This window comes from Corticium candelabrum, chromosome 3 (genome assembly GCF_963422355.1).
Source record: "Corticium candelabrum chromosome 3, ooCorCand1.1, whole genome shotgun sequence".
Lineage (NCBI taxonomy): Eukaryota > Metazoa > Porifera > Homoscleromorpha > Homosclerophorida > Plakinidae > Corticium > Corticium candelabrum.
Genome location: NC_085087.1, coordinates 6248268 through 6276035, shown reverse-complemented (window position 1 = coordinate 6276035; position 27768 = coordinate 6248268). Strand labels below are relative to the sequence as shown.

At 40.8% G+C, this 27768-nt stretch overlaps 4 protein-coding genes across 6 annotated transcripts in view; 3 read left to right on the top strand and 1 right to left on the bottom strand.

Moving 5' to 3' along the window:
* Nucleotides 1–1042, top strand: part of LOC134177467 (uncharacterized skeletal organic matrix protein 5-like) — a 2461-nt gene extending 1419 nt beyond the window's left edge. The window contains exons 5-6 of the mRNA XM_062644246.1: nucleotides 1–171; nucleotides 700–1042. The exon at nucleotides 1–171 is cut by the window's left edge and continues 177 nt beyond it. Of these exons, the coding sequence (XP_062500230.1) occupies nucleotides 1–171; nucleotides 700–909 (381 nt within the window). The 3' untranslated portion in view covers nucleotides 910–1042. The remainder of the gene's footprint in view (nucleotides 172–699) is intronic.
* A 1394-nt stretch (nucleotides 1043–2436) lies between these two features.
* Nucleotides 2437–4114, top strand: LOC134177690 (uncharacterized protein K02A2.6-like). The gene is made up of 3 exons (XM_062644469.1): nucleotides 2437–2638; nucleotides 2711–3387; nucleotides 3722–4114. The coding sequence occupies exons 1-3, from the start codon at nucleotides 2437–2439 to the stop codon at nucleotides 4112–4114; spliced, it is 1272 nt and encodes a 423-aa protein (XP_062500453.1).
* Nucleotides 4115–12796: 8682 nt separating this feature from the next.
* LOC134177689 (uncharacterized skeletal organic matrix protein 5-like) lies at nucleotides 12797–14605 on the top strand. Its single transcript, XM_062644468.1, has 4 exons — nucleotides 12797–12875; nucleotides 12940–13139; nucleotides 13212–13559; nucleotides 14367–14605. The coding sequence occupies exons 1-4, from the start codon at nucleotides 12797–12799 to the stop codon at nucleotides 14574–14576; spliced, it is 837 nt and encodes a 278-aa protein (XP_062500452.1). The 3' UTR covers nucleotides 14577–14605.
* Nucleotides 14606–22086: 7481 nt separating this feature from the next.
* On the bottom strand, nucleotides 22087–27531 carry LOC134177392 (uncharacterized). Of its 3 annotated transcripts, XR_009969491.1 has the most exons (6): nucleotides 27322–27531; nucleotides 26025–26107; nucleotides 25805–25928; nucleotides 25619–25747; nucleotides 25466–25565; nucleotides 22087–22443 (listed from the first exon to the last, which is right to left on the bottom strand). XR_009969491.1 is itself a non-coding variant. In XM_062644171.1 (3 exons), the coding sequence occupies exons 1-3, from the start codon at nucleotides 27521–27523 to the stop codon at nucleotides 26239–26241; spliced, it is 348 nt and encodes a 115-aa protein (XP_062500155.1). In that variant the 5' UTR covers nucleotides 27524–27531; the 3' UTR covers nucleotides 26215–26238. The 3 variants fall into 3 exon arrangements, 2 of the variants coding, with proteins under 2 accessions (XP_062500155.1, XP_062500154.1); XM_062644171.1 differs by lacking the exons at nucleotides 22087–22443; nucleotides 25466–25565; nucleotides 25619–25747; nucleotides 25805–25928; nucleotides 26025–26107 and adding exons at nucleotides 26215–26257; nucleotides 26334–26460; XM_062644170.1 differs by lacking the exons at nucleotides 22087–22443; nucleotides 25466–25565; nucleotides 25619–25747; nucleotides 25805–25928; nucleotides 26025–26107 and adding an exon at nucleotides 26229–26460.
* Between the last annotated feature and the right edge of the window lie 237 nt (nucleotides 27532–27768).

Genomic DNA, 27768 nt, shown 5'->3' with positions numbered 1-27768 from the left:
CTTCGTTTGGGAATGAAAGTAGATGGAACAATCAGATGGATCATTCTCAGCTACAGCGCATCATCTCTCTACAGTCTTATTGCTGATGGAAAGTACAGAAGTACGAGTATCGGTGAGAATAAATGGAGAAATCTACTGCCAACGTCATCTCTGCAGGACAATTGCAATAGGGTGAGCATCACCTAACTGTAACAGTTATAACTAAAAATAAACAATACTGCTGAGACTGAACATAAACCACAAAACAGCCACGTTGCACCTGCGACTCAACCACATTATAATGCTTGTTTATAGTCACAAAAACAAGCCTGAGAAAGTTGACGGCATTGTTTATCAAAGACAGAGAAATAGTATATATACTTTGAAACTGTCTTGAGTTGTAACCGAAGGTGTTACTAGTGTTTTAGTTTTCTGTTTCTCTTGCTGTGTCAGCCTCAGGGCATGATTACTGTTTTGCTTAATGAAATACTATATATCTTTTTTTCTATGGCAAACTTGTGCCACCCCCGCACGTCAGTTTGTGCGGCTAAAACCGGGTTTCTATGTCTATCAACTTGTGTAGTTAGTTGTAAGACAGTTTTCTGCAGTAAAAAGGTACTACCTGACATCGACATCAAATATAACAACTAAATCGCCACTGTCCGGCCGTTTTAATTAATTGGTAATGGTATATAGTAAGACTTTTGTTTTTGAATACAGGAAGGATTCAACACAAGAGGCACTCACTCAAGCTACAGCTCAAATCATGCTGGAGCTCGTCTGGGATTTCTTGTTAACAATGAGAACAATTGTAACTCACCAGATTCTTTTCTTGGCTTTGGAACAGAGTACAGGAGCAGCAGAAACAGTGCTGGAAACTACAATGGACGCGTAAATACTAAAAAAATTGCCTATATCATGGCACGATGAGACGCTGCACTACGTAAATGCATGATAGCATTAATTAAGATGGTTTTCTCCCAGTATGATATCCACCACATTGTTTTAGTAGGTCAACTAGTCTACACTATATGCTTGATTACATTACAACATAAACCAACGATTTTGACAGTGTATACAAATATTCATTTAAACGCACCCACATCACACGTCACGTCTACAAGATAGACACAATTAACTATGTACATATGTGGGTACAGCAACCCTAATACAAAACCAACACGTGAGACCAGCTTGGCCATCAAATTTGCAAGATCTTAATTGTTACCCCTATAGGTAACTCACTATTCTAAGAATCACTTTTTTATTAATTGCCAATTAGCACCTTTTAATGAGACACTAGACAAACACTATAGCAGTCATGCAGGTAAGCAAGCTTATGAACAGCTGATCATGACTCACAGAAAGATAAGCAGAGCATCAATTAGACAAACTAGTAACAGACAACTTAGACAGACAAAAAGACGGACACGTAACAAAAACAACAAAAACAAACAAACAGACGACCAGGTAGGCAGATGAAACGACAGAAAAACACCAATGCATATGAAATGACAAGGTATACAATTAGTAAAATTTAGAGATCTGTGTATGTGACACTTTCTTGTAAAAATGTGGGATAACGACTAACAGACAATGTACAATGTCTGCATGTAATCTGAAAGAGAATGACGTTAGACAAGAGAAATAATCTGACAGCCACAACACAACAAAGAACTATAGCCAAATTAATTACTTAGCTAAGCTTATTGATGCGCTTCAGCACTTAATTTATGTCATGAATCCGGCCTTTGCAATACTACAACTCTACATCACGTGCACACAGGTCCTATCATGTGAGTCATTTCTGCATCATGTTTTCAATGTTCAAATCAAGGGAGCAACAAGAATACAAATTCCTCTCGACATTACATAAAGAACGCGTTTTCTAACTTACCTTCTGTCTCTTAGCGTCATGCAGTCATTGTACAACGGCAGAGTTTACTTATTTCGAGTCGAACAAGTTAGAGCTAGATATAAACTCTCGGATAAGGTACCACCAGTACAGCGTATGGAATGTTTGAGTAAGTAGAATCGTTGATTAAACAGCTTACTTAGAATAGCTACCGCTGTGAGATTGCCATATCATTATTCACACACGATGGTACCGCTGAGAAACGTTTCTCTAGAGGTCAATACCGTACAGTTTACGTCACGCTATTGTTTTGTGCGGGACTCCAAGGCAAGATTAGAGTTGTTGCATGACAATCCTGGTTTTTTATCAGCCAGTTGACGTCAGCAAAGACGATGAGTGTATTAGTACTAAATTATTGAGTGCTGCTCGGTCGTACGTGCTTCAGCAGAGTAAATCATATTTTATCATCGATATCAACCATGAAAGTTTGATACTGTATTTACACTTAATTGTACGTCAACGTTTGCTTGCTTTGATCGTGTTCTTTGTCCGGTAGAGGCGTGGTCAAGGTGACAATAGAGGTGGCAGGCAGGAATGTGGAGATGGAAGTGGACACTGGAGCATCGGTGAGTGTTGTACCGACCCAGATGTATAATGAAGTTCTATCCCACGTTCAGCTGAAGAAGGGCGCTGCCCAACTTCCATCATATAGTGGTGAACGATTGAAGGTGAAAGGAGAAGCTGTTGTACCAATCAAGTATGGAATGCAACAATCCATGGAGCGGTCGATTGCAGTAGATGTGAGTGACAAGCCAGCAATCTTGGGACGAGATTGACTGTCAAACCTCAAGCTTGATTGAGTTTCTCTGTTCAAAGTCGACAAGAAAATGGTTAATGTACCTGAGAATTTTCCTCTGTTGTTTGCAGAGGGAGTAGGTACTTTGCAAGGCTATCAAGCCAAGACAACTTTGTCTTCAGATGCCAAGCCACGGTTCCATAGGCCACGCCTAGTGCCTTATGCCTTACAACAGAAGGTAGAGGAGGAGCTTAATCGACTGCAGGAAGAGGGCATTATACGGCCAGTGGAAAACAGTGAGTGGGCAGCACCTATTGTCATTGTGAGAAAGGCTGATAATTCTATCAGAATTTGTGGGGATTACAAGGTGACAATAAACCCCTACCTAGGGATGGACAATTATCCAATGCCCAACCCACAAGATCTCTTCGCAACATTAGCTGGAGGCCGGTATTTCACCCGACTCGACATGAAGCAAGCGTACCAGCAAATGAAGATTCATGTGGATAGTCAAAAATATCTCACGATAAATACCTCCAAGGGACTGTTTGTCTACACTAGAATGCCTTTTGGCATTACTACAGCTCCTGCCATTTGGGAGCGAGCAATGGATGGAATTTTGAGAGCGATAGCAGGAGTAACCTGCTATCTAGATGACATTTTGGTGATTGTGTCGTTGGAAGCAGAACATGATGAGAGGCTACGACAAGTCTTGAAACGACTGAGTGAAGTCGGAGTCCGGTTCAAGAAAACTCGGGTAGAATACTTGGGTCACGTGGTAGATGCCCAAGGCATGCTCCAGAGCCAGCTAATGTGTCTGAGCTCAAAGCTTTCCTTGGTTTATTGAACTATTATAACCGGTTCTTGCCACGCTGTCTACCACTTTGCAACCCTTACACGTGTTATTGGAAAAGAATCCTCCATGGAAACGGCAACGGGAACAGAAGAGAGCTTTTCAGGAGGCAAAGCAGAAATTGTTAGAGTTTAGTGTCTTGACTCATTATGATCTGCGAAACCAGTACGGTTGACATGCGATGCCTCACCTTATGGTGTGGGAGCTTGTTTGAGCCATGTTATGGCTGATGCTTCAGTGCAGCCCATTGCTTTCGCATCAAGAACCCTATCCAAGGCGGAACGAAAACTATGCGCAACTGGAACGGGAAGCACTGGCGTTAATTTTCGGTGTGAAACAATTTCACAAATACTTGGTGGGACGGTCATTCACTTTAGTCACGGACCACAGACCACTGTTGAAAATTCTGGGTCCAAAGGAAGGAGTTCCATCATTGGCTGCTGCACGACTACAACGATGGGCACTAATCCTTAGTGCGTATAACTATGATCTGGAGTACATCCCAGGAGCCAATAATAGAGAAGCTGACATGCTGTCAAGATTGCTTGTTCCTGTGGATGTCATCGATCCGAATGAGGAGATTTATGACTTAGATTATTGCGAGCAGTTACCTGTCACTGCAAAGAAGTAGCCACCGAGACTAGTCGCGATACGGTACTAAGAAAAGTATACGAACAAACTAGTTTTGGTTGGAATTTCAAGGTTCAAGTACCTCCAGATTTACAGCCTTACAACAGGCGGGCCGAGGAACTAACCATAGAAAAAAGGGTATTTGTTGTGGGGAAACAGAGTGATTATTCCTCCAAATTTGCAATCCACTGTTCTAGGAGAGCTACATGAAGGACATCTCGGGATCAGTCGGATGAAAGCACTCGCACGCAGCTTTAACTAGTGGCCGAGACTGGATAAAGATATTGAAGATTTGGTCAGATCCTGTCCCGAATGTCAGAGTTCTAGAAATCTTCCAGGCCAGACTGTGGAAGCCATGAGGAGAACATTCAGTTTTCATGGTATTCCTCACAAGCTGGTCACGGATAACGGACCTCAGTTCGTTGCTCACGAGTTTGAGGAGTTCATCAGGGCCAATGGTATTAGACACCAACGTACACCTCCTTACCATCCGGCGTCAAACGGTCAAGTGGAGAGATTGGTGCAGGAACTAAAAAGAGCTTTAACACCAAGCCAGTAGGACAATCTATTAGTCACCAAATCTCTTTGTTCTTACTGACGTACAGGACTACACCTAACTGTACTACCGGAAGGACACCCGCCGAGATGTTAATGAAAAGAGAGCTGAGGACAAGGTTGACACTCTTACGTCCTGATGTGGGAGGAGAAGTGAGAGATACTCAATATGATCAATACCAGCAAGCCTGAGTAGTAACACGGAGTTTGAACCCTGGGCAAACAGTTAGTGTTTTGAATCCTAGGAGAGACGGACGAGGAAAATGGCTTCATGGGTTAATACTTCAAAGATTGAGACCTGTGAACTACTTGGTGGAAGTAGATGGACAACCCAGATATGTACACATAGAACATCTGAGAGTTCGAGATATTAGAAGTATACCGATACCAGTTGCTGAGCCTACATCTACTGATGCTGTTGAAGTGAACATACCTGATATGGAGATACCATTATCGATAGCAGAACAAACAAGTAAATCTCTGGAAGTTCCACTTCAACCAGTGCAAGATCCACTACCTTCCAGCCAGCCAGTAGAAGTAACTACTGCGAAGGAAGCAGCTGATGTTACAGAAGAAACACCAGGAAGACGATATCCCAAGAGACAGAACAGACAGGTACCAGTTAGGTATCGTTCAACTTAAGGAAAGAGGAGTGTAGTAGATTAATTAGATGCATGTTTGTGGTTATCTGTAGAGTTTGCGCAGGACTCTGGTTGTTGTAGTTGTTGTAGTTGTTGTAGTTCCGAGTTGGTGTAGTTGACAAATACACGGCTAGCGATTGTATACACGACAATATGAACTTATCTGTTGACTTCTGTTTCAATCCAGCTATACTTTTTGTTAAACAAGAGAGAGAACTTAGCTTATATACTGGTTATGAAGCTTACTCATCTAGTTTATCTACTTGTGCTGTAAACAAACCGATTTTTAACAGTCATAAGGTTTCTTGTTCACAATCTACTTTTATACTAAGTTATGTTAATTAACAGTGCAACATTTCTCGGTGTGTGTGTGTGTGTGTGTGTGTGTGTGTGTGTGTGTGTGTGTGTGTGTGTGTGTGTGTGTGTGTGTGTGTGTGTGTGTGTGTGTGTGTGTACAGCTAAATTACTGAAAACTAGGCCTACGGAGCTTTTTGCTTCGCTATCTGAGCTTCTTCAACAAGTTTGGTTTTTAGGAAGAGTGCCACACGATTGGAAAGATTCAGTTCTTGTTCCTGTTTTCAAGAAAAATGACAGACTAATATGCGACAACTATCGTGGTATTTCATTACTCAGTGTACCTGGAAAGGTATTAGCAAATATTCTTCTGGAACGACTTAAACAGTCAGTTGAACCTCTACTACTAGAATCCCAATGTGGTTTTCGTTCGGGCAGAGAAACAATTGATCAAATATGGTTGGTTCGTCAGTTAATTGAAAGTCCATTGAACATGAGTGTGCTGTCCATATTTGTTTTGTTGATCTGGAAAAACCTTTTGACTCCGTACCTAGAGATGTTCTCAGACTACTTTTGAAAGAGAGAGGCATTGAGGAACAAGTTGTACAATTGATTGTTGACATTCACGATGGAACACATTGTGTTGTCAAATCTAGAGGTGAGAAGTCATCAAAATTTGAAGTTACAACTGGTGTACGTCAGGGTTGTGTTATGTCTCCTGTATCATTTAATCTCGTCATGGACAAGATTGTATGCAAAGCACTAAACAAAGCTACAGTTGGCGGGGTAGAAATTGAATACAAGAAAGAGGGAAGTCTCTACATGAACTACAGAGTCAAACGTCAAGAAACTATAGTGTCATTAAAGCTGCTATGTATGCTGATGATTTAGCTTTAATTGGGAAGACCTCGGGTGAACTACAAAAATTTAATTAGTAGACAGTCTACATGAGTCCTGCTGTAAATGGGAATGAAAATCAGCATCAAGAAAACAAAAGTTTTGAGCATTGGTTGCGAACAGCCATGTATTCTTCTTGACGGTTCTGTTCTTGAAAACGTTACAGAGTTTACTTACTTAGGTAGTATCATGAGCCAAGATGGTGAATGCATTGCTGAAATTGATGCTCGTATAAGCAAAGAAAGTAAAGTTTTTGGTTCCTGGAAGAAAAGGGTATTTACCAACAGACAGTTTTCAATCTCCACAAAGATGAAAATTTTTCGTGCTTTGGTGAGACCAGTTTTGCTATATGGATGTAAGACTTGGTCCGTTACACAACCAAACTTGCAACGCTTAGATACATTCCACATGCGGTGCATTCGATCGATTCTTGGTGTCTCAAGATGGAATAAAATCAAGAATTCAGACAATTTCGAACAAGCTTGTGAAGACCCTATTGCTATGACAATACAGAAACGATTGCAATGGCTGGGCCATCTGCTGCGCGTGAATGACAATCGTCCCCAAAAACAACTACTTCGCAGCAGACTTAGTAATGCAACAAGACCAACACATGGACCTAAACAGAGATGGATAGATGTTGTCACAAGAGACCTCAGGTCATTACGCATCAGTCTTCGTGATGCTGATGATCGTGCTGCTTGGAGAAGCGCTATTACGCTGCGTTGCCAAAACCCATAGTAGGTATGGTGGAATCAAGGTTCAAGGCGTGTGTGTGTGTGTGTGTGTGTGTGTGTGTGTGTGTGTGTGTGTGTGTGTGTGTGTGTGTGTGTGTGTGTGTGTGTGTGTGTGTGTGTGTGTGTGTAGGTACGTTAGTCATCCGCCTCTAAGTGCTCTTCCCCATGCAGTAACGTTCATGTGACAAGTGAGCATGGCAAAGAGCAAGAGCTGAGTGAGTGAGAAAGAGAAAATCTCCAATTACCAAACATTTTATTCAATCCCAACAATTAACATTCAGAACTGGGTGAGTGGGGTAGAGACCCAAAAATGTCTGACACTAAAAGTATTAGTCTAACTACAGCCTACTAGTCCACATACTGAATCACCTCTGTGTCACAACGCATTGAGCTGCAATTAACATCCATGTGCCAAGTTGTTTGTGCTGACTGTTTCCTAGAGCAACATCTACTATATAGTAGACAACTAGTCCTATTTTTGCTTGGTGGTATTACTAAAGCCTGTCATGATGCAAAGCTACTCTATTTGGGAAAGTAAGGTTGATAAACGCCGTTGAAGTTTTTCAGGAACATCAGTGTTGTAAACATGTTTCAAACATTTGTTCGAATTGAAAGGGTGGGAGGATGGTCACCACCAATCTGATCATTGTTCTAATCAAAGAAAATTTCCAGTAATTGTATATCCTCCCTAAAGGAGTCACAGAGTGTATGTGTGGAGCAACTTGATTAGTTAATAAATCAGTGAGTGAGTGAGTGCATGTGATCACTACGCGCAATTAAACAGTAGATAATTATAACCATCTCATAGTAGGTTAGTCCATCTAGCACAAGTACATAGACTAACCTACTATGAGATGGTTATAGTTATCTATTGTTTATTTAAGAGATTTCATAATAATACACCTATGCAATCAGTGCACCATACATTGAATGACCTTAGAGATTACTTCGCAAGCAACCCCCAAAAAGCTGCAGGCAACTCAATACGTTCTCTTGCCAGGTCTAACACTAAAGAACATGGAACAACGAGTACATATACTAATTGTTCACATTCAAGTCCTCAGTTGTCAAATGACAAGAACGACCAACTAGCTCTAACCGATTAGAAAGACTAATTCTTTTAATCATCGTAGTCATAATCATCATCATTGTTGTTGTCACTGCTTGCACTCGAGCCGAGTGCAGATGCAACAGCAACCCCCACAGCAGCAACCAAACCCACTCCTAACTCCAATAGTTGTAACAGTCCCAGTTAGAAATTCTTTGACTTGATTGGAGTATGCTTTTCCTTTCTTGCAAAATGTAGCAAAATGCTCACAGTTGTTCCTCAACACCTCGTAGCCAGGCCATTCTCCAGTTTGAAATATCTGCTCAGCTCTGTGGATAACCTCTTCTGGAGAGCAACATTTACCCTTGTTTATAAACTGATAAAGTACATTTCGTTCACTGAAGAACTCCATGAATTCGGACTTGCATATTCCTGCATTTTCTTTAGATCCACCAACAAAATGGTAAACGCAACCGTCATTGTAAATGCCATGATGCCAAAGTGATAATCCAAGACCTGCAGTAGAGCTTATGCCATCAACTGCAATGTGGTCCCCATTCTTAAGGTCCTTGGAAAAATTAGCGCTATTGGTACACATTGACCAATGACTATAAGAACTAAATTGTCTGTTTAAATGAATTTAAATCCACATCTCAAATACACGAGGATAAACGAACACACACACACACACACACACACACACACACACACACACACACACACACACACACACACACACACACACAAGCACACACACAAAGCACAGAAAGCACAGTTGACTCCACAAACAGTTTGTACTCTACATTAAATCTAGATAAAAGCACTTAATAGCACAAGCAGTTCTCTATTAACTAATCTGAATCAAGGCTGCTGCCAGTCACTGTGTGTGTGTGTGTGTGTGTGTGTGTGTGTGTGTGTGTGTGTGTGTGTGTGTGTGTGTGTGTGTGTGCCCGCACGTGTGTAACACTTAAGGTTTGCATCTGCACTCGTGATCATGAGCGCACATGCAAGGAGGCGCAGCTAGTCGTCCGTCGGTCGATCGTACGTCACGTGACCGGCCTGCGTCCCCGATCTAATACGGGACACCGGCAAATTTATATCAAAGTAAAGATAAATCATTTCTGTTAGGTTCAAGCTAATCGGTTTAATTTTCGTACCGCTACAACCTCTTTGATGTCGACGTCGGCTCGGTGATGTCGTTTCGTCGGCTCGTTGATGTCGATTCGTCGGCTCGTTGATGTCGATTCGTCGGCTCATTGATGTCAGCGGGTGGCCTCAGGGTGCGTGACCATTTCGTCCATTCCATTTTCAATTCCCAGCAACAATTGAATGAATATTGAATTAGAAATTGAAAATAGCGTAGAAGTTGCTTGTAATCTCAATATTCAATTCTATTAAAAATTAAAATTGACTGATTGACAAACTATAATTATTTGCGAATTAAAATAAATATTGAAAACATACTTAATTTCTAACCAATTTCCTTTTTCAATTCAATGAAATATTGAAATTGCAAGCACGTTAGTTTAATTTTCAGTGTTAAATTCAATATTCAATTTAATTCGTCCATTCCATTTTTAATTTTTGATACAAATTGAAAATTGAATGTCAAAGTAAAAATTGACTGGCGTTGCTTGCTCTTACAATATTCCATTGCATTGAAAATAGAAATTGATTAAAGACCAATTGTCATTTCAATATTTATTTACTTTGCAAATAGATTCAATCTTTTCATCTGTCCAATTTTCGTAAATTATGAATATCAAAGTATAGCCTCTGATGCAATTTTCTTTCTCCGTACTACATGTAAATAGAAAGTTACCCGCAGTTGCTAGCGCGAGCCATATCTCTTAAACGGCATAATGACACCGCGCGGGCGGTCGCCTGTGACTTCAATATTCAATTCTATTGAAAGAAGAAAGTTGTGTATACCTTAGCCACGTCCAGCCACGCCTCTGGCATGCATGCAATATAATGCAAATTAGGAGATGGACGAGAAAGCTACGCGACCGACCTCTCACAACAAATCGGTAAGCACTTGCAACGGGCTCTCGTCAACCATCACGCCCAAGCATGAGACATTCCTTGCCTTGACAAGGGAAGCCCGTAGCATGGAGGCACGCTTACGGTCTAGAGTCAACGAGATCAGGGTCTAGCCTGCACTGGGAAGTTGACGCCTAGTCGATTTGGAAACACTCCACGCAACTATCTAGAATCAACATTGCGTCAATCATTATAGACCGATTTGTTGTCTCGTCCATCATCTCTTAATTAATTGCATTACCTTGCATGGTGCCAGAGGCGTGGCTGGACGTGGCTAAGGTATACACAACTTTCGTCTTTCAATAGAATTGAATATTGAAGTCACAGGCGACCGCCCGCGCGGTGTCATTATGCCGTCTAAGAGATATGGCTCGCGCTAGCAACTGCGGGTAACTTTCTATTTACATTTAGTACGGAGAAAGAAAATTGCATCAGAGGCTATACTTTGATATTCATAATTTACAAAAATTGGACGGATGAAAAGATTGAATCTATTTGCAAAGTAAATGAATATTAAAATAACAATTGGTCTTTAATCAATTTCTATTTTCAATGCAATGGAATATTGTAAGAGCAAGCAACGCCAGTCAATTTTTAATTTGATATTCGATTTTCAATTTGTCTCAAAAATTAAAAATGGAATGGACGAATTGGCCATGCAAATTCAAAATGTAATTTTTAAATTAAATTGAATATTGAATTTAACATTGAAAATTAAACTAACGTGCTTTCAATTTCAATATTCCATTGAATTGAAAAAGGAAATTGGTTAGAAATTAAATATGTTTTCAATATTTATTTTAATCCGCAAATAATTATAGTTTGTCAATCAGTCAATTTTAATTTTTAATAGAATTGAATATTGAGATTACAAGCAACTTCTAGGCTATTTTCAATTTCTAATTCAATATTCATTCAATTGTTGCTGGGAATTGAAAATGGAATGGGCGAAATGGTCATGCACCACCACCCGCTGACATCAATGAGCCGACGAAACGACATCAATGAGCCGACGAATCGACATCAACGAGCCGACGAAACGACATCAACGAGCCGACGAATCGACATCAACGAGCCGACTAATCGACATCATGAGCCGACGAATCGACATCACTGAGCCGACGAAACGACTTTTGACACACATGGCGCGCCATAGGCCCCGCTCGTGAGCATCTTCCCACACCACCTGCAAACGGTGCTTGAATAGCGTCGGATCAATGACGCTGTCGCCAAATTTCTGATAAATTGTCTCAAAGTGTTGCCAAATTTGGCGTCTTGGCACGTAGGGTTAGACACTCATGCAACTTGCCAAGTTGCCAAGTCCCAGTCACTTAGATGGTCCAGCTCGAAAGACAACCATAAATGGTACTGCAAGTTACTCTACACTGCCGCTACAAACATTTGTGGTAAGACTATATGACCATAATGACGTCGGCTGTAGCGACAAGGAGGAGCGTTATGTGCTAACCATGTTGATCGCCGTGGCACCTAAAGCTATAAATGACGAATACTAGACTGCCAGCAGTCAGTTCTACCGTTCAAGTCTGCTGAGACACCATCAACAGTTTCTCTCCCACGACGTACTGTACTGTACCATGCAGGGAATCAGACTCGTTGTGCTCTTGTCGTTGACGGTGACCGTTAAAGCAACGACGGACGTAGAAGAGACGGTAATGATATAGACGTTAGTCATTGCAATGCTTTACCTTAAAGCACCACAGCGTGCACGATTTTGAAGTCAACAATTTCTTTGTTTCTCGTAGGAAAGCAAAGGCTGCAAACACACTTGCTGTTCAGGTAGACACACATTGTATATAACTATTTGTAACCATTGGATAGAGTAATAACGTGTACTGTACAGTAAATATAGCAGGCATTCAAGGTCTTCCTGGATCTGCTGGCCCTCCTGGCGCTCCTGGCTCTCCTGGTGATCGTGGCGATCTTGGAGGTCCTGGCCCAGAAGGAAAAAGAGGAGAAAAAGGTATTGCGTGATTTATTAATTTAAATAATAGAATCAAATAATATTAAAATAATATTTAAAGCTGAAGTCAGGAGCACATAAAAGACATTTTCTCTCTCTATATGCTCCTGCAGAAACTGTGTACTAAATGTTCTAGAAAGAATAAAACGTAAGCAGTTCTAATAATTCGAAACCTGTTTATTGCACTTCAGTGGAACTTGGTATGTAAGAGAAACAAAATTTATTTGATTTCTCTTACCTAGCTGCATCACCTAATATATGTGAAATCAATTTACTGTCAAACAAATATCTAAAGTAATTGTGTTACTTCAATTAAACACTTTAATTAAACACTTAAATGTTATAAAATTAAATTTCACAATTCAAATTTACAAATAAATTTAACCTTGTTCTAAAATTAATTCTACATAAGTTCTTATCGTATGTACCAACTTTAGGTGATAAAGGGGCAACAGGAAAAGTTGGCCCAAAAGGTGTCACAGGCAAGATGGGAGTTATGGGCCCAACCGGACCGAGGGGGGCACCAGGTATTTTCCGTTCAAACGTGTGCTCTAATGAGAGAAAAGGTAAAGCATATCAGAATGCATTACAAATAAACAATTAAGTATATTCAGTAAATGTATTGATCAGGTATGATAAAGTACAATCAGCAAGTAAGGGAGGTAGAGTATTGTGACGGTAACAGCTGGCTGACACTGTCTATACTAACACCCGGCAAATCGCCTCTTTTGCCTGTACCATCGTGTAAGGAAATAGCACTCTATTACAAGTCTTCTGACAAAAATGGAAAGTATTGGATTAAACCATCCAACAATGATATACCTTATCAGGTTAGCTAGAACTGTATAGCTATTTTAGTAAATGAATTTCTATAATTTACAATGACATTTTGTCTATAACAGGTTTTCTGTGATGCTAATGAAGGTTGGACTCTGATCATGAAAATAGATGGAAATCAACAAAACTTTGTCTATGAAAGCGATCTGTGGTCAAACAAGGAAACATTCCAACCAACTAATTTAGATTTGGATGACAAAGAAGCAAAGCTGGCTTCGTATTGGACACTACCATTTACTGAACTTCGTTTGGGAATGAAAGTAGATGGAACGATGAGGTGGATCACTTTCAGCTACAGAGCATCATCTCTCTACAGTCTTATTGCTGATGGAAACTACACAAGCACGAGTATTGGTGAAAATAAGTGGAGAAGTTTACTACCAACGTCATCTCTGCAGCAACACTGCAATAGGGTGAGCTAAGCACATGACATTCCAAACATCAAACACATAACAAATTCACACAGACGTACAATAATGCGTCCCAATAGGAGCAATTCAATTTAGCTAAACGTTTTGCTCTTTGCCTGCATGTTAGATGTATAGTAATAACAGTATATTTCAGATAAAACGAAAGCAGTACTAACCCTAATTCTAATCCTATAGCTCTAATAAAAATATACAAAAATAACATAAGACAATGCCGTATAACTAAAAAATAATCACAAAACCGGAGAGCACCAGAAGGGCACATACATGGTCTCTAAACTATTTCAGCAAATGCTCTCATGCATTGCTGAGACTAAAACTATGGCTGAAAACGTAACTTAACTGCATTTATAAGGCTTGTTAATATTTACAAAGGCAAAACTGACAATATTGACTGATAGTGCGGCACCGCATGTATCATTAATTAACTAAAGGAAGAGAAAATAAGTATCTATAGTTTGAAACTGTCTGAGTTGTAACCTGTTACCGGAGGTGCTAGCTGTTTCCTACTAGAGTTTGCTGTTTTGCTTTGCTGTGTCAGGAGTATGATCAATATTTTGTTTAATGCAACACTCTCTTTTATTTACTTTGACAAACTTGTTGCACTCCCTCCTACGTCAGTTTGTGCTTCTATGTACATACAACCCGGTTTCTGCCCATCAATTTGTGTAGTTAGTTGTAAGAAGGCTTTTTGCAGTAAAATGTATTACTTGCCATCAACACTAAACTAAAGCGCCATGCACCGTCCAGGCCGTATTGGTAATATAGTGAGACTCTTGTTTTTGAATACAGGAAGGATTCAACGCAAGAGGCACTCACTCGCGCTACACCTCAAATCATGCTAAAGCTCGTTTGGGATTTCTTGCTAACAATGAGAATAATTGTAATTCACCAGATTCTTTTCTTGGTTTTGGAACAGAGTACAGGCACATCAGAAACAGTGCTGGAAACTACAATGGACACGTAAATACTAAAGCAATTGCTTATATCATGGCACGATGAAAGGCTGCACTACGTAAATGCATGATAGCATTAAGCACACAATTGGTTTAGTTGTTTTAGTATATATATATATATATATATATATATATATATATATATATATATATATATATATATATATATATATATGTCAACTAGTCTACAATATATGCTTGATTACATTACAACATAAACCAACCAATCTTGACCAGCTAAACGCAGTTACAGTGTATATATTTATTTAGATACACATTACATCTACACTACTAGATAGACAAACTATGCAGTTATGTGCATGGGTACAAATCAACAGGTGGGACCAGCCTAGCCATCAAATTTGCAAGATCTTAATTGTTACCCTTATGTAATTCACTATCTAAGAACCACTTAATATGTCTATTGCCAATTAATACCATTCAATTAATATTGTTACACTAGACAAACACTATGGCTTACCAGGATAGCATGCAAGCAAACATGCAGCTGACTCACAGACAAGCAGAGCATCAATCAGAGAGACTAACAGACAAACAGACAGACAAAAAAGACAGACAAAGACGAAAAAACAACACACAACCAGGCAGGCAGACGAAACAACAGATATATAACACCAACTGCATGACAAGGTATACAATCTCTTACTAGATTTTGCGCATCTGTGTATGTAACACTTTCTTTAAAATGTGCGTTTAACGACTAACAGACAATGTACAATGCGTGTACACGTATGAAATCTGAAAAGAGAATGCTGTGTACAAAAGGAATGAACTGATCGACGTGTACAGCCATGGGCACAACCAAACAGCAACAAAGAACTATAGCCAAATTAAGCGTATGCGCTTTCGTACTTTACTTTCTATTATGAAACCGGCCTACAATTACTGTACAACCCTACAATTACGCGCACACAGCTCTTAGCATGTGAGTCAGTCATTTCGCATCATGGTTTCAATGTTCACAACAAACAAGCAACAAGAATACCCATGCATAACGACGTTACCCAAAAAAACACGTTTTCTAACTTACCTTCAGTCTCCTAGCATCAGCCATTGTATAGCGGCAGAGTTTACGTAGTCGTCGAACAACGTAGGCGCTATCTAAGCTCCCGGATAATGTTGGTCTGGAACTGTCGAGTATACGTAGAATCGTTGATTAAACAGCTTAGTTAGAATAGATACCGCTGTTATATTGCTATATAATTATTCACACACGATTGTACCGCTGCAAAATGTTTCTTTCATGGTCGATACCGTACAGTTTATGTCTCTCACGTACTGTTGCGGGACTCCAAGGCTAGATTACGTTTGGCATTTATGCATGTTCAAACATACAAAGATAATGCTAGACAACTAGCTTATCTGTTGACGTTTGTTTCAACTTAGTCTTGATACCAAATTCGTTTAATAAAAGAAACAACTTAGCTTATCTACTGGTAATGAAGCTTACTCATCCAGCTTGTCTACTTGTGCTGTAAACAAACCACCGGTTTTTAACAGTCATAAGCTTCTTTGTTCACAGTCTGCTTTTGTAGTTAGTGCTTTGTTGGTTACACTAGTAAATCTACAGTAAAATCAATATGCTGACTAGCCAGGTCATGTTGATGCTCTCATGTACATGACACTGGACATCATTTGTCTATCTTTGTATTATTGTGCATATAGAACATATAGAGCACTAGCAATAGCAGCAATAGTTGTGACAGCAGCAATATACGTAATTATGCAAAGCAGATACAAGTGCCAAAAACTTTAAAAACCGTTAAAATGTTTGCTAAAAATGCATCAAATATCAATAGTATCATTAATTAAAGCGTGCGCGCGCACGTCTGTTTGTGTGTTCCCGGATGTGTAATGGCGTTGCCCGTAGTTCGCTGAGCTCCGTGTGGCTTGGTCAGTGGATGGTCCGGCTATTTAATTTTCTACATTTCAATTGTCATGTTTCATTTTTCAATTATCAATTTTTATTTGCCTTTCTTAATTTATTTAATTTTTTTTATTTTACACTTTTAATTGCTTACTTGCATTTATATTTAAAATTTTTGTATTTATTAAATTTTTAATTTTAATTTTTATTCTCTTTTTTTGTTTAATTTTTTCATATTTTGATGTTTGATTCTTGTGATCTTTAGATTCATTTTTTAAAGTTTGATTTTTAGGCATCTATGTGCTTAAAACTAGAAACTTGAACGCGCAGTTCGCTTATTCAATTTCTAACATGAATAGAAAGTTGAAATGACCGAAGACACTAGACACAGCGGGAGTCTCTGCGGAGCTTCCATTCAAACGCGTGTCTCCATTTCCAACACACAAGCAGGTGCTTGTTTTTACTTTACTTTCTGTCACGTGCCAAACAACGTTGGCAGCTCTCGCCTGAGGACAACTCTGCTCTGACGCACAACGTTGTGCCAATGAATACCGAGGTCCCTAGCTGTGTAGGTACGTGCATTGTACACAACACGCTACCGTTACCATAGATAAACCGGTTGGAGGGAAATGCTACCAATATCTAGGTACTTAGGATAGGCTCCGCATTCGCGGATCGCCGAGTTAGCAACTGTTGTGACGAAGTATGCAGACTCGTTTGTTGTCTAGAAAAAAATTGAGACACAATTAACACATCGAAACCGTCAACCTATAGCTATAGACTACAAGTAGTAGACTGCGCGCTTTCACGGGCACACTATATGTGATACATGGTACCGTACAAGGGTGGGCGTGGTACTCTATAGCAGGTCACATTTTTTTCATTTCGTCGGACACGGAACTACCAATTGTGTTTCTATCTGCCACAACCCAAGGTGTCGGTGCCTCCTTGTCACGCAGCTTGATTGCAGATATGAACGTACGCGTCTACATTGACAGCCCAGAGATCATCGAGCGACACGGTAGAACTCTACAATCATTGTCTAGCACTATTGACTCTAGCAGCTATACCTAACATTGGCATAGTAGTCTACTTAGTAACTAGCTCTAGCTAGCTGTAGCTGACTAGCTATGACCATGTTCTTTCAGTTGTAGCCGCACACTGTTCTACGTTAGTTGAGTTAATAATTGAGTTGAGTTGAGCAAATAGAGTTCAATTGAGTTGACTTCAAATAGAGTTCAGTTGAGTTGACTTTAATAGCGTTCAGTTGAGTTGACTTCAAATAGAGTTCAGAAAGCGTCGAGAACGATGGACGTGCATGTCTGTTTACTTGGTGAGTTGTGTGACGTCATGCAAATGAAGAAATGCGATAAAGTACCACGCCCACCCTTGTACGGTACCGTGTACTCTATTTGGTGTGCCCGTGAAAGCGCGCAGTCTACTACTTGTAGTAGGTTGATGGTGTCAATGTTTAATTGTGTCTCAATTTTTCCTAAACAACAAACGAGTCTGTTTACTTCGTCACCACAGTTTGTAGTGCGGAGCCTATCTAGACACATACATACATACATACGTAGCATTTCTCCTCCAACCGGTTCATCTACGGTAAAGGTAGCGTGTTGTGTACCATGCACGTACCTACACAGCTAGGGACCGGGGTATTCACTGGCACAACGTTGTGTGTCAGAGCGGAGTTGTCCGCTGTCAACGTGGTTTGGCACGTGACGGAAAGTAAAGTAAATAACAAACATCTGCGTGGGTGTTGGAAATGTAATCTCCTGAGAACAAAATTATTCTTGTTCCTTCAAAAACGAAAACCTATCTTTCACAACCCCAGCAGTCGACAAATTAATATATCAACACATTGCAACACTCATTAAGACTAAGACAAATGTAGACCTACTACAAATACAAGTACACATTGACCTAGCATTTACTTCTTTTTTGCCTTTTCATCTGGATTGAGTTCCCCAAGCTTTCTACCCAGCCTGGCTGTTGCTATCAGTGAAGCGACTGACACTTCCAGTGGTACAAGCACTCTAGCACCAGCCACAGCTGATGCAAAAATACGCTGAACCTCGTCCCACACTTGAGTAGAATATCCCTTTCCAGTCTTGCAGTACGTAGCAAAGTGCTCGCAGTTATTCCACAGAAGTGAGTATTCTGGCCATTTCTTTGTTGTAAATATCTGCCTCGCGTTGGCAACCACATCGTTCGGTGGGAGATATCCGTCTTGTGGGTAGCGGAAAATGAAAGTTGCAATACGCCCTGCAACGAAATCCATGAAAGAATCTAGAGATATCGTAGCCTGACGTTTGTCGTTTCCCGTTTCCCGTGAAATGATAGCATTTGCCATCGCTGTAAATCCCGTGGTGCCAAATGCCTCCTTTCTGGGAATAACTGCCAAGTGATCTCCATCACAGAGCTTCCTGAAACATTTCGTATACCATTAGCTCAAACGTGCAGTATTCACCACAAAATCTGTGACGTAAAACTCATATTGTGTCTAGACACATGGTGAGTTTTTATCGCATTTTCGAAAGTGTAGAAATAGTCTAGGCATGACCTACGTTGGATCCTCCAACTGCTCGCATTTCACTCCGTATAGGTAGGTTAGAAGACATGCTGGAGAAGAGGCACCGAAAGACATGAAGACTAAACCACTGGAGTTGTAGATCGAGGAGTAGGAACTAAGTGCGTTAACGCATTAGAGAGACTGGAGAATGTAGAGTACAGTACAGTACACCCTAAGGCGTGGCGTAGTGCTTGTGTAAACGGATGTTATGTTGTCACAGGAGGCAATTAACATCTATGTTTCAGAGCGTTAATGATGTCAATGACAACTTACCCATGACAACAGACCTGGACGTTTCTATGCGCTCACTGGTTGTATGTGTCAGTTGCCTCTTCTAGGAACAGCTCTATGTTACCAGATACATACACTCATTCACTTCTGGCTCAGAGAAGCGTCTGGAAACGACGAGAACTCGACTAATTTGACCATATCAGAACCAAACTGACCAGCCATTTAGTGCATTCTTGAGCGTTGATGACATCACTATCAGTATGAAGACTTTGACCTTCCTGCTTCTTCTGACCTACAGTAGAGCGACGCCTCTGTTGTGGGACACCATCGGGCTGGCTGCGCGAGACTACTATACTGTGTTGGGTTACTGTTAACAGCCTACTAGCTATAACAATTATGTACTTAGCTTTATGCAATTAACCCTAATCCCGCCTCTCTCTCACTTACGTCTCTGTAGCCCCATGGTGAGTGTAATTAGATCCGGCATGTGAAGAGCGAGCTTTCGATTGATACCAATATCCACCCGGAGGGCAACACCTTTGTTGTGTAAATGACCACATTCCACCAGTCTCTCTAATGCGTTTTAATTTGTTTAATTTAATTAATTTTCCCGCATTATGCTGATGGTTGTCTTTCTTGTGTAAAATAGCTCATTGAACTTACACGGAGTCTACCACAGTCACGTGTTCCTGTACCACCTCACATGGTACACAAGACTGTCATCACAGATGATATCAGTGTGATACTGTAGATGGATCTGTTATTGTAAGTTTTGATAAAAATTTGATGGAATGCCCTGTTTGCGTATACGTATTGTACACAGTCTGCTAGAGACAGTAAGTCGTGTAGTGTGACGGAGTAAGTGACTGGTATTTATTAAGTAGAAAAACTACAAGATTGCGATCCATGTGAACATACAACGTCAGTAACCATCACATCGAAGTCAGGCTCAATGTGTGTATAGAACAATGAGTATCATGCACCGCTATTTCAAGTGCTAAACTAAAAATATACATTTTAATAAATACGAAATCAAACACAGCAAACTGAAATACTACATTGTGATGCAATGATCTAATCAAATTCGAGTAATTTAAGTGGGCAAACATGCTTTACTAAGTCGAGATCAAAACATCTCAGCCTGAGATCTGCAACCCCAATGTTACACATTGCCCTGATTATTGTTTCCCGATTTACTTCGTCACCAAATACATTAGTCCACGTATTCAATGCTGTTACAGCTTGCATGAAGCAGTCATCTTTGTTTTCTTATTCTAACATCTTTGTCTTGTTAATGTAAATTTAATTTCAAGACAAGCTTCTGCCAACAGTGACAGTTTTCCAGTAACATCCATGACATCATCTTATGTACATTCGCTCTGTATGTGTTCTTAATGTCAGTGATTGTTGTTGTGTTCTTGCTACATCATCTGTATGGTCGTAAAAGCAAGAGTGCAGCTTTCTCATCGACAGCCAGTTGTACGTTGAGCTTATGTCTTCTTAATGGTTTGTGTTCATACCAACCTGTTGATATCCACATGAATATTCAATCGAAACTGAAAATAAGGCAACCCTGGTGTTTTTACTTCATGAAGTTTTTAACAATGAACAGATGAATGTGACCATGTCTGTATACACAGAGATGCAATTTCGTGAAGTGGCCGTTGTGTGTCAATGGTGACAATAATATATTTCTTGCATGATAAATTAGTTTCATCTCTTCAATAAGTTGCTTCACTGCACTCATACCTGCATCCTAATTTGGACTGTCAGGATCAGACACTGAATTCTCACCACAAAAGAACCAATTGCAATCATCATGCTGGTCAGATGGTTGCAAGATGTCCTTCTGAAATGCTTTATTGCAAAACTTTTTAAACAGAAATTGATTCTGTTGCTTAATCATTTCTTCGTCAGCATCATTGACATGTGTACCAATCAGCAATTGGTGATGCACATTCCTTTGACATGCCAATGTAATCATCACCAGAGTAAAGGTCTTCAAGATTATGTTCATCTCCTGCCAAAAAGTCATGCATGCCCATAAAGACACATTATCATAGTTTGTCTCTATCAGTGGTTGTCCATTGGAATTTGTTCCGAGTCGGCAGAAGGAACGTAGAATGAATTAGCAGTGTCACCGAGAACAGGGGCGTAGCGTGGCATGGGCTAGACCGGGCTATAGCCCATCATTTGTAGGTGTGGTCATAAAAATTGTGGACTGTAAATACGTGTGAGGAGCAAAGCTATATATAGTATATAGATCATCCTTTTTTCCAGTCTGGATCTGCCACTGATTCTATTGTATCAACCAATTACAAGCCAATAAAAATGGGCATGTCCATAAAAGTGAGAGTGTCCCGTAGCATTGTGAAGTTTAGCCCCCATTTTTAGAAGTCACACTACACCCCTGCCTAGAAACTAAGATTGACCAGACAGAAGTAGCTTCTGTCTTCCCAAATCCAAAATGGTACCATGAACTATCAAATCTTCCTGCTTTAGAAGATCACGATCACTTCAAAAATCTTGAATAGCACAAGCAATCCCTTCGGTTAGAACTGTCACTTCATCATGCAAGTTTGTCTCTGTCCACGCTGCTTTCTCCAGTATCAGCCGATATAGATTCTCTATTAAATGTCAGCTCTAGCTCAAGTTGACTCTCACCGTCACTACCTGAACCCTTTGCATTAGATCATGCAGTGCACGAATGACTGCTCTAGTTATGTGTTTGTCTAAACATTTTGTCTAAAAAAGAAAAACTTCTGTTTGAGCAAGGGTCGTTCAAGAGACGTTTTGTCTGTTCTGTTTCTGCCAACAATGACAATCTTGACTTGACTTACTTCGACTGCTCTGGGCTAGTGATAATGCTTGAACAAATAATTCACCTACATTTACTCCCATGTCTGTCACACCACCTACAACCTTACCATCATTACAATTTCTACACTATAATGTATTGAATAGAAGGTCAACTGACAAGGACAAAACTGATACTCGGTATTGTTCTATCAATTGCTCCTGCATCAGCCAATGTTTGCTCATTGTGTAGTTGCTTCTTATTTCAAATGATCAGTAGTAGATCCCATGATGAAGGGTCATCCTTGGTTTGCAATTGACGCTTCACGGTGGCAACAGTGTCAGACGATTTTGCTTTCAATTCAACAGCTTCGCCAGTTAGTGATTTGGCTGCTAATTTGAGCCATTCACTGTTGTGAGATGCTATAAGAAACAGTGAACTATAATAAACTATATCAAATGAGAAAGCACAACACACATACACACAAATATGAATACATGCACACACAACTAGACAAATGGAAGAGCCCTACTATCCAATCCTCTGCGAGCAACAATAAGTCTCTGGGTTGGTACTACTAATCCACCATCCACCTCAGTGTGCGAAATAGTCTTTGACTGACCACCGGACATCATGTCCTGTCAATTCAAAATTTGCCAGACATTATAAATGTCTGGTCGGACATTCCAATCCTGGCAAATACTACTTACCACTTACAATTAATCATATATATATTTAACAGACTAATATATTCTTGCTGGGTCCAATGGACACATGCTTGGGAGAAAAGACCTTGCAATACCTCCTCGAGGAGTGAAGCAATGACATGTGCAAGCAAACGTGTACACACATTGATCCCACCACATCATTTTTTCAACATCTGAGTCCACCACACTAGATATGCAAGCACAAGGGCACAAAGTGGTTTGGGTGGAGGCATATGTTTCTCCATTCAGATCTAGTTACTGTAGTGGATCAATTCATGACAATTATCATGGGTGCTGCAGTAATTCGAGATTGGTACACGTGTCCGTGTATTTGTGTTGCCAAACCAAATCTCTTGGGATACTCTGCACAAACACGTCGACAAAAGACACTTGCCACTGCAGCTAGCTGGAGGATGCTTGACCATGTGCCAGGTTTCATGGCTCTAGATGACACTTTGATGTTGCATGCCTTTGATAAAAAGTCATATGCATGCAATTAGTACAACCCACCTGACAAATTACTAAAAAAGACTGACTAACCATTGACCGACTTTCACTCCTCTGACAGCTAGACTATGCTCTGGCTACAAACCCATCCACTTAATTAATTAAATTCTGCATGCCCGTTCAGTTCTTCAATTGTCGTACCTAGTGAGTTTTGGAAACGTCATCTTCGTCCGAATATGCACTATACCTCTAGACGTGAAAACTGCAATCGTTCCAAGGACATGCACTACGCTATGCTAGTGGCAATCTAGCTGTGGTCTACCATGGTATGTAGTTCAGTGACTTCGTGCTATGCTATCAACCTACTCATCTTCAGGTTCTTACAGCCCCTACATAAAACATTACACCCAAATATCTCTGAGTTTCCTATCCTGCCGTGTTCACCGTGTACTGTACACGTATCTCTATGGCCCGTGGCTGTCCGCTGCATTTTTGTTGTGCACGCAACCCTCGGAGCCCCAGCGTGTGTACGTTAATCGCTACATCTGGGATTTGACAAAATACACGTACAGTACAGCATGCAGTACTGTACTGTACACTGTACATGACGACGCGTGGCTGTTTGCATTTGCTTCGTGCGCAAACTCTGGAAAATACGTTTGTTGACATGACATTGGGATGTGCGAGGATGTGGGTTGGTCATATGGAATTCTTCACCTGATGCTACGCCACCGAACATTTTGTCCAGTGAAATCACGAGTGGCCGGACAAATGCTTCGTTCGGTCGGTAAATGTCCGATGTCCGGCCGTTATTTTGCACACTGCACCTAGACTAAAGTTTGGTTAGAGACATCCATGGCCCCAACTAAAACCCACTGACTATAGCACGGTTCTAACTTGGACCCAATAGACCCCAACATACCTGTTTCCAGTAGAACATCATTTTGCTGAGCCCAAAAGGCCTGTGTTTCCAGAAATGTAATCATTAAACCTGAGTATCCTGGACAATTTCACCCCAAAATATAACTCTTTCTTTCATGACTATATTTTACAGACCCTGAAAACGGGAATTCAAATTAATCAGCCACAGTGTTCTAACTAGGAATTTTCATCAGTCGGCAATAGTCATAATGTCACAAACAGACTATGACGTCACAAATAGACCATAGTTGTTGACATCAATTTCATGAAAACTAAGAAATAACACAAATGGTACAAACCCCGCTGCTACTTGCACCGAAAGGTCCTTTATCGAATGCCACTTTCTTAGTGAAATAGCCTCTTTGGCGATCCATTATAAAGCTTTCAACACACACCACAGCGTCATCACACCTGTTATTCAACAGAAGGTTAGGTTTGTGACAGCAGAACCAAACCCACTCGTTCTTTCCATTTGTCTTCGCTTCAAATCAGTCTCAATAGCTTCTCGATGAGCTGCAGATGCCTCATGATCTTTCAGAGTGCAACTTCACTCTCCTACATCCTGTTATCCACCAGGCAGTAGCAAAACATCCTCCACCACTTAACCTTGGCCGTTGCGTCAAGCAGACAGAACAGAACACATGAATGCCGTCTGCAGTGTGACAAACAATAAGCCAATCGTGTGACGACTTCCATATCGAAAACGCTTCAGGCAGTTTCTCGACTACGTTATAATGTTCGTCAGGAGCGCTCCTGCTCTCACTCATATTTGTTCGTCATTCCCGGATATGGTCCTCACAATTCGGTAAGATAGCCTGTATATCCTAGATTAGAAAGTGTGCATTTACGTAGGCATGTACGTCGTCCCAACAAAAGCAGGGTGAAAGTCAAACGTCATCTTACGTTACTACAGACGTAGGAGATTGCATATAAAGGGTTCCAGTCTATGCACGTCCCTAACACTGGTAAGTAGGGGTATTCTTGTTGGCATAATAATAAGTTTACAGCCGGCCACAGCCGGCACAGATTGGGTCCAGACGGCAAAATGCCACCAAAGCCAGTGCTAGTTAGAACTATGGGCCACTCACAGCCATAATTGCCATTCTTATCAAATTGGTCATGTCAAATGGCAACCTCTCATTTGGTCGGCCAAAGGCATTGTTTGTGGCCGGCCGTTATCTCATGCTCTGTAATTAAGCTACAGGCACACACATAAGCACATACTGTACACACACGAAAAGGGAGAGGATAAGAAAAGGCCAGAAGAGGAAGAAAGAGAGAGAGAGAACAAAAGCAGAACAAAACAGAACAAGAATAATACAGGGAGCAAGAGAGGAAGAATGTTTACAAGGCCAATGATTGTCCTCACCATCTGCATGTCTTTTCAGCTCATTCTTTCCCATCAGGAATAATCGTCTCTTCAGATTGTTGCCGTTGAACAGCACTCAGTCTCGTTAGTAGATGGTTAACTGCAAAACAAACTCAATAATCACAACATTAATCTTCTATTCAAATATCAGACCTTCTGATCTCTGTCTGCTGTTGCTAGGCTGCTTGTTACTATTGAGGATTCAAGGAGCTTCAACTGGAGCACGTTGAGCACGTGTGTAGTCAGCAGTATTAAAGAGACATTTTGACCATGAAATCAATGCTGAAAAATCAGCAACTGTAAGAGATGTAGATAAAAGCGAAATGAGGAAATTCTGACTGCAGATTTGTAGGATTCATTTTCATTGAGAAAATTGGATCAATGTCAACAGCTTCAAAGAGAAATTTTCTACTTCAATGTTTTTCCCTTCTTCCATAAGGCATTTCTTCCAACCATTGTAATGCTGCAAAAAAATCAAGACAAAACTGATTCACACATGCTGATTTGACACATTTCGACATACAATGCTGTTTTAGGATGTTTCTCGAGAAGTGAATACCTTTGCAAGTCAAAAGCTTCAAACAATTTTACGTCCATCTAAACTTCCTGCTTCCATCAAATAATATCTCAGTTTACCAACACCTGAAAACAACAGCAGCTTAATAAACATGTGACAATTATGACGTACCAAGTGGCTACAAAATGTTTAGAGCCCCTAATTTGACTCTCTTCAGAGATGACAGTGGAACAATAATACAGCAACACACGGTCCATCAGACTGCAAAATTATTTCTAAAAGGCACCATGACCCAACAGTTAAGGAGTCATCTAATCAGCTGGAAGTGCGACACAACGACTGCCAGAGTACCTATACTCAGTCATCTTAATAAGCATGTAGGTAGGAACAGGCTTAGAGTCAAGAGATGCACACTCAATAGTCACAGAGCCCGACTCATTGGCATTAGGAATAACAAACTTAGTGATTGTAGGAGCAACTGCAACAGAGCATTCCAAAAGCATCAAAAGTGAGCACACACACACACACACACACACACACACACACACACACACACACACACATGCCCGCACGTGCACACATACACACAGACATACCTGACAGACAAACAGACTCTGACAAACAGACTCTGACAAACAAACAGACAGACAGGCACGCAGGAAGGCAGCTAGACAGGAAGGCAGACAGACAGACAGACAGACAGACAGACAGACAGCACACACACACACACACACACACACACACACACACAACACGTGCACGCAGACATCTGACTGATCGCCCCACAGACAGACAAACACAGAGTTCCAATGTATCCAGATATTTCTTTGACAGACAGACACACATGCCTTTTGTTTTAGCTTATAATTAGGTCATAGAGACTGTTTGTGTTAAAATTTATCACTTAGCATCAAATGTATTATAGTGCAATATTTAAAAATATATGTATTTGACAAACAGAAAGACACATAGACAGACAGCCACACAGCCAGACAGACAGACAGACAGCCAGACAAACAGACAGGCTATAACAAACAGACAGGCAGACACACACATACAAGAAGGCACAAAGTCAGATCATACACCCACACAGAAACAAAGGCATACACACACAATAATTGTTTCCCATCTTCCCCCCCCCCCAAATGACATTTCCACAAAACATAAAGCGTTCCCTTTTAATTCCCCCTCCACGTACACACAAAGGTTTCAGATCTAGAAGCCACATTCATATCACAAACTGATCAACACACAGACTATGAAATCATACAACCAGCTGCATGACAACACAAAAGGTGTACATATCTGAGAACGCAACCAATGCATCCAAATCACTCACCAGCAAGCTCCAACAAGCGAGTGGGCCCACGCAGTGATACCTGTCGTCCCTGATCATCTCTCCCCATCGTAAAACAATTCCATTCGCCTTCATACTTCCTTCCAAATTTCCAATCTTCAAAATATCCGTCGCCGTTTCGACCTCCACCTGCGGATCGTCCTCGGATGGCGACTGCAAAATTCGTCTCGTGGAAGCCCTTCATGCCATAGGTGGGCACGAACACGCCGTTGCGCTCGCAGCGCAGTGTGATCGTTGTGTTCTCGACTATGACGGAGCCGATTGGGTAGACGGTCCATCCGCTGTCCAATGCGGTCTCCTCATACAAATGCAGAGCGTCGCCACCTACAGAGAAACAGCGAACAGAAGCGCGTTGACGTTGACCACACCCAGAGAGGACGTGCATGTGCAGAGGTGCGAGAGTCGTACTTTACTTTTGTGGATGCTTAC

Excerpts from the sequence above, each read along its gene's own strand:
- LOC134177392 (XM_062644170.1), bottom strand. The coding sequence starts at position 27,523 with ATGAAGGGCTTCCACGAGACGAATTTTGCAGTCGCCATCCGAGGACGA. Across the intron at positions 26,461-27,321 it reads TCGCTTGTTGGAGCTTGCTG|TTGCTCCTACAATCACTAAG; the intron begins GTGAGTGATTTG and ends GCTCTGTTGCAG.
- LOC134177690 (XM_062644469.1), top strand. The coding sequence starts at position 2,437 with ATGGAAGTGGACACTGGAGCATCGGTGAGTGTTGTACCGACCCAGATG. Across the intron at positions 2,639-2,710 it reads GTCGATTGCAGTAGATGTGA|TCGACAAGAAAATGGTTAAT; the intron begins GTGACAAGCCAG and ends CTCTGTTCAAAG. Across the intron at positions 3,388-3,721 it reads TCCGGTTCAAGAAAACTCGG|TGCAGCCCATTGCTTTCGCA; the intron begins GTAGAATACTTG and ends CTGATGCTTCAG.
- LOC134177689 (XM_062644468.1), top strand. The coding sequence starts at position 12,797 with ATGGGAGTTATGGGCCCAACCGGACCGAGGGGGGCACCAGGTATTTTC. Across the intron at positions 13,140-13,211 it reads ACAATGATATACCTTATCAG|GTTTTCTGTGATGCTAATGA; the intron begins GTTAGCTAGAAC and ends TGTCTATAACAG. Across the intron at positions 13,560-14,366 it reads TGCAGCAACACTGCAATAGG|GAAGGATTCAACGCAAGAGG; the intron begins GTGAGCTAAGCA and ends TTTTGAATACAG.